At 44.4% G+C, this 12964-nt stretch overlaps 1 protein-coding gene across 4 annotated transcripts in view; it reads left to right on the top strand.

Moving 5' to 3' along the window:
- Positions 1-12964, top strand: part of iqsec1a (IQ motif and Sec7 domain ArfGEF 1a) — a 53245-nt gene that overhangs the window by 35659 nt on the left and 4622 nt on the right. For 3 of the 4 annotated variants that reach the window (XM_069659568.1, XM_069659571.1, XM_069659569.1), the window contains exons 2-13: positions 2791-3070; positions 3332-4611; positions 4873-5034; positions 5371-5493; positions 6018-6184; positions 6373-6512; positions 8639-8668; positions 10047-10172; positions 10256-10355; positions 10567-10728; positions 11089-11265; positions 12768-12817. In XM_069659568.1, coding sequence (XP_069515669.1) covers positions 2791-3070; positions 3332-4611; positions 4873-5034; positions 5371-5493; positions 6018-6184; positions 6373-6512; positions 8639-8668; positions 10047-10172; positions 10256-10355; positions 10567-10728; positions 11089-11265; positions 12768-12817 — 2797 coding nt within the window. The remainder of the gene's footprint in view (positions 1-2790; positions 3071-3331; positions 4612-4872; positions 5035-5370; positions 5494-6017; positions 6185-6372; positions 6513-8638; positions 8669-10046; positions 10173-10255; positions 10356-10566; positions 10729-11088; positions 11266-12767; positions 12818-12964) is intronic. The other variant, XM_069659570.1, reaches the window with a different exon arrangement.

Here is a 12964-nt window from a genome sequence, read left to right as displayed (position 1 = left end):
GCTACAACCAAGTCCAGTTGCCTTTTGGATTAAGCTTAGAATATCCAAGACCTGGATGACTGAGAACCTTCACACACATCATCTTAATTAGGTATGCTAGCATGCTAGAATTTGCCCGTTATCCATAAACAAAAACAACCACTAAGGCTAATAGTCCTTACTTTTTAAGTTAGTTGGTTTTAAACCAAACTAATGGACAAAGGGACCACATAATAGCGCTAGATGACAGTTAGGAGATCACTAAAGTTGTTACAGTCCATCCTGAGGGAAACATAACTGTGTATGACTGTGGATAGAAATCCATCCAGGAGTTGTTGACACATCCCAGCTAGCAGGGAACGTTCCCATAACATTGGCTAACATTACCTACAAGTTCTAATTTCCTTTGAAAGAAAACATTTTAATCTAATATTCAAATAACTTTTTAAGGATGTTTATTATGTCAAATAAAGTTCTTGTAACGTTAAAAGTTAAACAAAGACAAAACCGTTTGACTGCAACATTCTGGAGATATGTTCAGGATGTTATTGAGGCCTGGGATGTCAGAACGCCTTTTATTAAACATTTGCTCAATGTTACATGAAAGCAAAGGTAGAACATGCTCACTGCAACATTCTGAGGATCTTTTCAGGATGTGAGTACGGCCTGAACTATCAGAGCGTGATTTATAAAACGTTCCAGACATGTGATTTCAACATTCTTACTGCAACTCTCTGAAACTGTTTTCAGAGGACGTTCCCCGACTATTAAAAGGAACATTCTGGGAACCAAATAAAAATTTCCCGGTCAAAACATTACCAGAACATCGCACGTAACATTCTCAGAACAAAAAAATTTCCATCTGGGATTTGTGTCAAGTGTTAACTTTGTAGTGTCTCAAGACAAAAAGATATTGGGCTTCATTCAAGCCTAATCCTTCCAATAGTCTTTGAGATAATTCAGTCCTGACCAAAGCTCAACAATCAGACAAGCTATCTTTGCAAATAAATGTTTATACTGATGAAAACCCATTTTGCGTCTACAATATCTTTACTACCACAATTTTAAGTATCATTTTGACTTCATTTCCATATCTGTTCTGTAAGTGCGCAAGGTGAGACTGTTACCTGTAGGGTTAATGCCATCATAGTTTGCCATGGTAGATGTTTGGGGGGATTTGTCCCAATGGTCACTTTGAAAAGAAGTATTTTGTACCGTGTTGTTTAAGGTTTTATATTGACCCAGCAGTGTAAAGGCCATTGAACATTGTACGTGCCTATAACCCTGAGTAGTTAATTAGCAGTTACTTACCACAAAGTTCCCGTGTCACAGTGGCCTCGGCTGACCCTGAATTGTTCTCCTTCACTGTGACAAATAGGAAGGAGGCCACTTAATGCAGTTCACCCGATGTGCTACTTTAGGGCATGTTAATATCTCCAGTTACACAATCTCAACCGCTGAAATCAGTCTCATTGGCGGTAGTTTTACAGCCACAGCAGGACGACGTGCTTATATATTTCACAGTCAAGTGCTTGGTTGGAAAGCAGAAGTGCCTTACTTGAAAAAGCGCTTGTATTCGAAAGTGTTTATTTTTGTCTAGACGACTGAAGCATACAAAGCCATGCTGAGATGAAATCATTGTACACTTTATATTTCTTCTTATTTAATTACAAAAAAACTTTCTGTTGGAAGGGACAAGTTGTGGGTTGTGAATTTCCTATGCTGTCTATGCTGTCCAAAAAAGGTCAGCAAAAACATCTGCTGCGTGAACTTTTGACCATATTCAGTTCCACTTTCTCACTCAGCGTTTGTGGCTATTTGCTGTCAAACTGGTGTTGCTGAATGTTGATTTGAGGCTGTCTAATGAAGGAAGTGGATTGTGTACACTGTATGGGTGTGTCGAGTCACAGTTCAAACACATTAGCTGCCAGCGAAGAGTGAAAGCACTGGCTGTACCACGGAGGAGAGGAGTTACAGTTAGTGTAGCGCTAGATATTGAGCAGGTGGGCTCCACATACGCCCACATCTTGGCTATTTCTAAAGAACCGCTGATTTAGTGTTTGCTCTGTCATTCTACCCTGAACTGGACTTTGTAGCGCATATTGGAACAGTGTGTCGTCGCTCCGGCAAACATGATGCAACTCCCTTTGGTCACTGATTGGCCCTGAAGGAGGCATAAACTTTGGTTTCCCAGAGGAGCCCGTGTACTCTGGACCTCACTTGACTGAAAGAATGGTGGACAAGATTTGGAGGAAGAGTTGGCAATTTATAGAAAATAGACGGTCTTTTCGCAACAAGCGGTTGTCGTGTAGTGTGGCAGAATGTAAGAGTGAGTGAGTAACCGCTTGTTTTTCTTTCCACTTTATTTGTGTAAGAGGTAACAGAGGAAGGACATCAGGTGACTGTTTGATATATGAGTGTTTATGTGGCATTTGTATTTCCTGAATGTGTCGCCACATGATCTATGGCTTGTTCAAATTTTGGTGGATATTTTAAATAGGAAAGTCCCATTTTTAGACAGCTTACTGTTGAATGAAATGTGTTATATTGTAGAATCGGCACATTCCAGAAACAGCTTCATTCATTTACACTCTCTGGAGTCATGTCACGTGTTTTGTATTCCCTTACAGACACTAGACATACTTTCTAAGCGCTTAAGGCCACAAGGTTAAGCGTATTTTTTCTTTGACATTTCATAAGATGGACCTGAAAACAGAGCTGCAATAACCCAGTAATGCTTCAGTCACAATCTCACTCCAGAATGTATCTTTCATCGTCTAATCTTACCCCCCCTTTTGCCTTCTCTTACAGTGTGGAAGGGGATGGACGGCCCAATGACAGTGGCCCTTCCCTGGACGGTGGAGCCAGCTATGGCCAGGGCCCGGTGACTCACGGCTCGGCCATCAGCCCCGACCGATTCGACAGCCCGCTTTACAGCCACGGGGTCCAGCCCGGGCCTCAGAGACCCCGTCGGCCCAAGCTCCAGCACTCGCAGTCCATCCTCCGGAAGCAGGCCGAGGAGGAGGCCATCAAGCGGTCCCGCTCGCTCTCCGAGAGCTATGAGCTCTCTGCGGACCTCCAGGACAAACAGGTATTCAAGAATACACTGGCTTAATAGTTTGCTTTGGAGTTGGGCAAGGTTTTTTCTATTCCTTTATCACAAGAGTCATGTGCAGCATTTCCTAAAGAATTTGAATTGTGTGGTATACTTATCAGGAACACAGCTTGGTACAGGAAAGAGCAGGAAAAAGCTGTTGTTAGATCGTCAGCTCGTCAGCAAATTATCAGTGACAGTCTGATGAAATATTGCATGGGTGGCAGCTTCTCAAAATAATTACTGTTTTCTCTTTAGGTGGAGATGCTGGAGCGTAAATATGGTGGACGGTTCATAACTCGGCATGCGGCTCGCACCATCCAGACAGCCTTCCGCCAGTATCAGATGAACAAGAACTTTGAACGTCTCAGGAGCTCTATGTCTGAGAACCGCATGTCCAGGCGTATCGTTCTCTCCAACATGAGGATGCAGCTCTCGTTCGAGGGCCCTGAGAAAGTGCACAGCTCCTACTTTGAAGGGAGGCAGGTGTCCATGACGGAGGACGGCACCCCGTTGTCAATGGTGCAGTCTGAATGTGGAGATATTGAAGTCCACCAACAGGCCAATATGGCGTCCCACCCGGCCCAACAGGGTGATTTGACAGACGCCATCACGGAGCTGGAGGACGCCTTTTCCAGGCAGGTCAAGTCTCTGGCTGAGTCGATAGATGATGCACTGAACTGTCGCAGCCTGCAGGGGGACGAGGGTCCTGACCCAGAGGCCATGGGCTGCTCTCAGGTGGAGAGGGAGGTGCCCTATCAGGTGAAGTCCCACCGCAGGGCAGCCGGACGCATGCACGATGAAACAATGGCGTCCTATAGCGATGTTACTCTGTTTATCGATGAGGAGGACATGTCCCCCTCTATCGCCCTGTCGAGGTCAGGGGACCAGCCCTCCAGCACAGAATCAGACTTGCGTTTGCGGTCAGTGAACTCCTCCCAGGAGTACTGGCCTATTGACCCCAAAGATGAGGGTCGTGACACAGACACGAGCTGCCGCAGCACTCCTTCTCTAGAGTGCCAAGAGCAGCGTCTCAGAATGGACCATCTTCCATTGTTGACCATAGAACCTCCTAGCGACAGCTCTGCAGAGCTTAGCGACCGCTCTGAGCGCAGCTCTGTCAAACGGCCGCCTGTGTACGAACCTCACGGCCACATTGTAACATCATCCCAAGCTAGCCCGAAACACATATCCCATGGACCCCCACCACGGGCTTCTTCCCGTGACGACGATGCGCCTCTGCGCCATCGTCACCGCCAGCTGGAAAGCCACTTAGCCATCAACGGCTCAGCCAACAGACAGAGCAAGTCAGAGTCTGACTTCTCAGACGGGGACAACGACAGCATCAATAGCACATCCAACTCCAACGACACCATCAACTGCAGCTCCGAGTCGTCCTCGAGGGACAGCCTACGAGAGCAGACGCTCAGCAAGCAGACGTACCACAAAGAGACCCGCAACAGCTGGGACTCGCCCATCTTCAGCAATGACGTGATCCGCAAGAGACACTACCGCATCGGCCTGAATCTGTTCAACAAGTAGGTACTCAGCTGTGATGGAGGAGGTGCTTGACCAGGGTTTGCTGTGATTAAGGGCCGAGCAAATGGACGAGGATGATGATAGAGAAGCCTCTTGAAAAATCCTTCAATCACTGTGATGAACTATAAACTGTAATTAACTGCATTAATATCAAATTCAGAGGTGTATGAGTGTAACATGTTTATGGACTGAATAGACTTTAGACTGAATTTGTTCATACTGGTTTTAATTAACCTGTATCTAAATGTTGAATTTACCAGGAAGCCAGAAAAGGGCATCCAGTACCTGACTGAGAGGGGATTCATCCCTGACACGCCGGTCGGTGTGGCTCACTTCCTGCTGCAGAGGAAGGGGCTGAGCAGGCAGATGATCGGAGAATTTCTCGGCAATCGACAGAAACAGTTCAACAGAGATGTCTTGGAGTGAGTGTGTCTTTTTTCTCCCTATTTTCCCCAAATCTATGAACTCTTTGAACTTGTGTAAATATACCAAAGTCCAGAATCTTTGTCCACATGCACAACAACAAAGAAAGACTCTGTACCAAAATTTTGTTGCCTCTGCCTTTGATAAGTTAATTGAAGATTAAGGAGAAAGAGTGACAAGCACTTCTCAAACATGACCAGAAATATATTTCAAGAACCCTGACATGTCTGATCTCGCCTTGTAAGATGTAAAATAATGGGTCATGCCCACAAAACTTGTTTCATGCCATGCTTATATATAATTTTCTTGTCTCTATTTGTCCCTTTATTCACCAGCTGTGTGGTAGATGAGATGGACTTCCAGGGCATGGAGCTGGACGAGGCTCTCAGGAAATTTCAGAACCACATCCGTGTCCAGGGCGAGGCCCAGAAAGTGGAGAGGCTCATCGAAGCCTTCAGGTTAGCTCACACACTGACACAAAGCATTTAAAGATATCAGACGCATTTTGGCACAAAGAAAAGAGGGAAAAAGCCGCCCTGAGCCACCTCACTTCAGCAATAAATTGTTGTGATTTACGAAAGAAGGGGAAGAACACACTGTTAATATTTGTTTCCGTAAAATATAATGTCTGTTTGTGTGTTTGTTGAGAAGGACTGCAGACCAAAGCTGTTCATTGAACCACAAATTCTGAATGCACATAAACATAAAACACACATACATGCTTTGAGCTCATAAAACTGGAAGCATTCTTACAACCTTTATTGATTTTTGGACAGTCACAGCTGCGGGGTTTCCTCACAGCTGTGTTGTCCAGATAATGATTGGCACACACAAAGAAGCAGTTCCTGCATTACTTCTGTTTTTCTCTGAATGTTGAAAGCGTTTCCTCACGAGAAGAACATTTCTTTTGTGTGCGTTTTGTAATCCGAGTTCGGCTGTAAGTCTAGATGGTTGATAGTGTTCCCCTGTCTCGTGTTTCCAGCCAGCGTTACTGCATCTGTAACCCGACAGTGGTGCGGCAGTTCAGGAACCCTGACACCATCTTCATCCTGGCGTTTGCCATCATCCTCCTCAACACTGACATGTACAGCCCCAACGTCAAGCCGGAGAGGAAGATGAAGCTGGAGGACTTCATCAAGAATTTAAGAGGTAACAAACCACTGACTGATATGATAATGCCACCCTAGGATACACTCACCCTAGGACACAGATGACTATCAATCAATCAATCTATTTTAGGTCTGTTTAATATGACTCTTGTCTCTATTATGTCTCTTACAGACAAACAAATAAAATCCTTCCCTTGTATAGTAACTTTATTCTCCGCTGTGTGCCAGGTGTGGATGATGGGGAGGATATCCCCAGGGAGACTCTTGTGGGCATCTATGAGAGGATCCGTAAGCGAGAGCTCAAGACCAATGAAGACCACGTCTCACAGGTGCAGAAGGTTGAGAAGCTCATTGTGGGAAAGAAACCTGTGAGTACTGTTTTTTATCTACTTTTCTAAGTTCAATTAAAGATATTATAACATTCAAGGTGTAACATCAATCTCATCTTTGGCTTATAAGGTTTAGACAGGCAGGATTATTCTTTAAACAGTACTAGGAAAGCTATAGCTCCAAAAGCCCGACAGATATTGGATGTTTGAGACGGATACAAGTACCAATAAAGGGGAATTATAGCTGAAGAGTTGAAAAGAAAATAGACCTTTTCTACATTGATTTTGCTTTGATTTGTACTTCTCAAAATGTACTTTGATGGCTGCTTTCTAACACGAATAGCCTCATCAAAGAATATTAAACAATATTACACATAGTCAGTGAGTTCTAGCGCGGGACTACCGTCTGCTCGGCTGTGATGCTCTGCGACATTTGCTGCAAACAGTGCTGAGAGTGTTGTCAACTGTGGGCTCAGACTGCGCTCTGGTAGACCCAAGTATTGTTTCTTAATTGACCCTTTGCTTAGTCCTGCCCCCCTTGGTTACTGTTGCTACGCCTGTCAAGGTTTCGCACCGGCTTATAAATATTATGGCGAGAGATGTTCCAAGTGAAATAATAGCAAATTTCTGGAAAAATAGTTCCCGAATATCAGAGAGAAGTCGACAGAAAGGACGACAATACGCATCTGAGAGCTACATCCAGAATATAATGTGTCAGAGGAGCGTTGTGAATGAAGAGGACAAGCTCACCGGCCCCAATGCAAGCGTCAGGCCCCCCCTCGTCTTGACAATTCATGTTTAGGACAATCATACAGCAACAACAATGTTGTCACAGCAGGTTAAGTCAATATATTGATATCAGTGGTGGTAGCGAAGGGCTGAAACCAGCTGACTGTCTTCCACAATTTTTAATCCATGTCCGACATCTCTCCTCTTGAGTTTTTGGCTTCGGAAAAGCGAAACACCCCCTCTAAACTTTGAGGATACCTGCTGTCGGACTTGCAGATTCCATACGCACACCCATTTCTCCTTGTTCTGAAAGCTTGACAGGCCTGTGCCGAGTTGCGGTTGCTAACGTAGGATTGGACAGTGGCCGTTCAAGGGAGGGGCTTAGTGAGGGGTCAATTGTTTTGTATAAAAGTTGGCGGGAATGAGACACCCATAAGATATATCTGTGATAAGCCAATAAAGGACCGCTTATATCGGCAAATCCATATATCAGTTTGGTTTAATATCATCTTAAAAATGTCTCTCTTTAAATAAAGCTTCTCTTTAGATTGATGAACCTACAGAGCTTGGCTTGTCAAAGAAGAAACAGCATGATTTAGAAAATCTTATGTCCTTGGGTGTTGTTGTGTGAAAGGGGACTCATGCCTGGGCGAAGACCTTCACGCTGGTGATTTTAACACACTCAAAGCCCTTAAGAGATGTCACACAGTGCTGCAGTCTGATGAAAAATAGGCCCTGTGTTCCACCTTTAGTTCTTTCCTAGTTGTAGAGGGAGAAGTGTTTGACAGCAGCGTATAATTTGCAAGAAATAGTTGCGTTGGATCAGTCAGTTCATTCACAATCATTAGGCAGTTTATTCCTGTGGATAAATAGTGATCAGAGCTCGAGCAGCATCTCTGCATTATCCTGCAGGCACTGACATCTCTCTCATGTGTGAAGGTTAAAAGTGTGATTAACCTATGCAGCCGCAGGGAGAGGCTTGTCTCGCACGGAGGACTCTGTTTCAGTCGGTTTCCAGTGGGATGGATGGGTTTCTCTCCCAGTGATCATGTCGAGTATTGAAAAATGATCCCTCATCACCATTTTAGCTGCAGAATTAAAAGCCCAGTTGGACACGCGGTAAAACACTTTAGCATAATAACCACATTGGAATTCCTCTCCAGAATAATCAGGTCCGCTAGTGCTGCTCGGAGCGGGTTTCTAGGGGAGGATCTGTTTTCATTCCAACATCATTACAGACTCCCTCGACTCCGGCAGCGGAGAAAGACCACCACCCTGTGCATGCATCTTCATAGCCGCTTTAACGGCTAAATGTGCACAGCCTGCAAGGGCAGTGCTTATAAAGGCACTTTTAATTATCATGATATCAGAGGAAATGTGTGTGTAATCTTAACTGAACAGCTGCATATAACGTCTTCTTTATCCTCTCTTTGTAGATCGGATCCCTCCACCACGGCCTTGGATGTGTAAGTAGGCTAAATATCTATAAATCACACTTTATTTGATCATTTTTCATTCATTCTTTCACTGTATGCGCACAGCTTCCTGTCTCTGAAAGCTGCACATAAGACAAGTAGTTTCAGAGTGAGATTATCTAAAGAGGCTGCAACTTTTCCCCCTGAAGCATCACATCTGTTCCTGAGCGATGAGCGGAGTTTCTTCTTCCCTGGAGACAGAATCAACAGACATAAATTGTAGGCTGGCATTGAGCTGCAGTGTTTACAGATTGTGCCCTCAGCAGGGTGTTCATCATGCAGGTGCCTCCCAGTAACAGAATATATATCACACTTCCCCCCAGTTTAATGAAAATGATTAGTTATCATAATTTTATAGAGGGAGCTGTGCGCTGACTTAGCACGAGTAATTCATAACGTTTTGACACATGGATGTTAATACACGGTTTCTATTGGACGTGTTTTCTTGTACGTAAGGGCTCCTCAAAATTCAGGTTACAGTTTAACAGGTGACATCAGCGCATAAAGTTAACTACATAAAAGAAGATGATAGTTATAGCAACAATAACTTATGTAACCTGTGTTAGTCATATGTGTCTAAGAAGATTATAGAATACAGGACTTTAATGAGACACTCTAAGGTGGCCCTATGGGGCTAACAACTAGTAACCGACCCAAAAAGTAACCGTGCAAAACACCTTAAAACACTCAAGTACATGGGAGTCATTAAAGGACACACAAACCTCTAGAAGCCTCTCAGGGCGCCCCACCTGCCGACCGACAGACAAAGATCCACACACCAACAGAGCACACACTCGCACACAAACACAGACACAGTCAACACAAATCAAACATATAGAAAAGCTCTTTTAAATGACTCTTTGCGTAAAGAGGAAGTTTAGACTGTATAATAAAATAGTTTATAACTTAATAGCTTTAAACTGACACAGTGGATATGTTACTGGATGCTCATTTCTCGATCAACAATAACTTGGAAGAGGCTCTGAAATGTTGCTTCAGAGGATCGTCTGCTCCTGCAGTAAACTTATAACTTTAAGATACTGGACTAATTTGATTAGTATTTTATATGAACTTAGCCTTCAGGTAATTGTAACTATCCTTTTGCTAACATTTTTGTTACAAAAGTGATGAAAATAAACCTTACTTGCAGACCTTAAAGGTTGTATCCTAAATGTCCCCACATCTCCCCATCCGTCACTGTGAAGTCATCTCTCTGTAAAGAATGTAAAACACAGTGTTGGGGTGAATCACACCTTCTTTAAATTCTGCTCAGAGGAAGCGCTGACCTCTGTTTTTTATTACCGTGTGGACTGAGGCAGTAATGACCTCTGAAGTGTCGGTATCTGTGCTCTTTCTTCCTGCCTCGTAGGTTCTTTCGCTGCCCCATCGCCGGCTGGTGTGTTACTGCCGCCTGTTTGAAGTGCCAGACCCCAACAAGCTCCAGAAGCTGGGCCTGCATCAGCGGGAGATCTTCCTGTTCAACGACCTCCTAGTGGTAAAAGCCAATCTCCAATCCTCTCCTCCTCCTCTCCTCCTCCATCTTTAGACCAACTCTTAAAGTATTCTCTTTGCTTTCAGGTAACCAAGATCTTCCAGAAGAAGAAGAACTCTGTGACGTACAGCTTCAGACAGTCTTTTTCTCTCTACGGGATGCAAGTCATGCTGTTTGAAAACCAGTGTAAGTGGCATTCCCTTTTAGTCTTTATCCCTGTGGCGTGTTTACATCGCACCGTTTGATTTAGCACAGCAAAACTGAAATGTCCGACCAACGGGCTGTGACATTGTTTAAAGTCCAAACTTCACACAGATTCGCCCGACGTGTTTCAACTCGGATTTGATCAATGGCCCTTGTGTAAATGTCTCTCCCTCTCTGTTTGCCATTTCCCCAGATTACCCAAATGGAATCAGACTAACATCAGCGATACCAGGTGCGGACATCAAAGTCCTCATCAACTTCAACGCGCCCAACCCCCAGGACCGCAAGAAGTTCACAGATGACCTACGAGAGTCCATCGCCGAGGTCCAGGAAATGGAGAAATACAGAATAGAGTGTGAGCTGCCTTTTTTCTCCTCCTCCCTTCCCCCTCTTTCTCCGTCTACCTCAGGCTGTGTAAAGTGGAAACAGGGCATGGTCCTCATTACTCAACTGCGGCAGTTACGAGGGAGAGTTTTTACAGAGTTCACAGGATGGCTAACAGGAGGGAGGGTGTTTTTTCTGGACGTTCAAAAGGCAGTTCCGTTGCGAAACAAAACAACAGGATGTTGGAAATTGCATAGATCAATAGTGGACTTTCATAAGTTTCAGACAGCATGAATACAGTCAAAAACATGTCCAAAGTCACACCCTGGCTAGAGTGAGACGTAAAAACCACTGCCACTTACCTCAGTCTTTCCTTGGCTCGTCTCCACAGCTGAGCTGGAGAAGCAGAAGGGGGTGGTGAGGCCCAGCATGTCGCAGAGCTCCGGTCTGAAGAAGGAGGCCGGCAACGGGAGCATGAACCGCGCCAGTCTGGACGACACCTACGCCATGGGAGAGGGCCTGAAGAGGAGCGCGCTCAGCAGCTCCCTGAGAGACCTCTCGGAAGCAGGTACAGCCAGAGAATCTTGTTTTTTAAGAGCAGAGTTCACTCCTTCTGTCATCCAGCTCTCTGTGATGATGTCAAGGGGATAAAAATAGCAAAATGTTGTTTCACGGCACCATACTTTGATTTTTTAGTCTTCCCCTTTAAATCCACGATTTAACTCACTCATGATTGGTTAGTTTGGTCTGGACGGTGTGTCCTTCATTGTTTTTTGTACTCAGAGAGACTTTTTTCACAACTCAAAGACTTTTAAACTGTTTAGAAAAGCAGTTTCTCCCGATTCGTCCTCTCAGTGATGAATGAAATTGACGGGCAGTTTATCTCTCAGCATTTCCATCCATGTTTTTATCCTCACTTCTTCTTTTTTTCCCCCCTACACAGCACTGCTGCACTCCTTAGTTTGTTTTATCCAAAGGCATTTCATGATAATACTCTGTTGTTTTTAATTCGAACATCACGTGCCATTTCCTCCCATGTATATATGTGGACCAAACAAATCAGCGCTGGTTTGTAAGCAGCAACGAGAACAAGACTTAATCTCCACGTCTGTGAATATCAGTGTTAAACTCAGCCGCTGTGTCTCTGAAGCAAGAATGCATTTCATTCATTACAGATTACAGCTATGTGAAGTTATCGGGTGATTAACCTGATAATAAATGAAATCCAGTCAGGGGTCTGCCTCTCTGTTGGTAACTCGACATGCCTTGCTCTCACCTCAATGGGACATCATAGGTCAGTCAGTGTCTCTGTGTTTCTCGATGCAGGATGCGGCATGTTAGCGGGGCCATTTTTGTTGAGTGTTTTCTTTTTTCCTTTTCCTGCCATACTCCATTCCATGTGTATTTACTGTGTTATTTCCATACACATCAGGTATTTTCCTGTATATGTGTGATTATTGGTCATGTATCATTGGCTGAGTGTGAGCCTAACAACGGCAAGAGTGCTCTGTTCGCCCTCAAACCTGTATATGCCTGTACATCCCATGTGCAACAACCACTGTAATGCTTTTGATGTGTCTCCTCCTTTGTGACTGTCACTGAGACTGGCTTTATGCCACCCGTTTGACCCGTTTGAAAATCTACATCTTGTGACAACGTTAAGAACGAGTTGTCGCAATTTATCAAGTCAAAAAATCTTGGACTCATTAGTTTTGGCATCAAAGAGGCCGAAATCTTTTGGTAAAATCAGACGGAGTTCATATTTGTTGAAATTTATTCAAAGTTACTTAACAGAGCCTCCATTTTAAAGTGCGTTTTATTACATTAATCGTAAAAATAAAAGTCAAAGCAGCTCTAGTTTCAATGATTAAAAGAAGTTATGTTAGCCACCTGTCACCCACGTCCCTCCCAGCCCCAAACGCGCTCTCTCCCCCCCCCCTCCCGCCCATATTTGGACCTTACTCACAGTCACAAAACCACTGCACTGCCCCCTACGGGACTGGTGGGCGGCCTAAACATCTGTAGGAGTGCTGTCGATCTCTAATCTGTGGTATTGCATGTCTCGGGCAGGCAAGCGGGGGCGTCGCAGCAGTGCAGGATCACTAGACAGCAATATGGAAGTAAGTTGGAAGCAGCTGGTATCCAAGCTACTCTCTATGTGATGATGTGCACTGTGAAAACACACCATTTATTTTTTGGTCTTACACCTTCTTTGCTTCATAGACTCAGTCCATTTGTTTGGATCATTTATTTTTTCTTCCTGGGAT

The sequence above is a fragment of the Semicossyphus pulcher genome, unplaced genomic scaffold (assembly GCF_022749685.1).
Source record: "Semicossyphus pulcher isolate SPU_LCO1_2020_fin unplaced genomic scaffold, fSemPul1.0.p SCAF_13, whole genome shotgun sequence".
Classification (NCBI taxonomy): Eukaryota; Metazoa; Chordata; class Actinopteri; order Labriformes; family Labridae; genus Semicossyphus; species Semicossyphus pulcher.
This window is presented reverse-complemented; position numbering and strand designations above follow the sequence as displayed.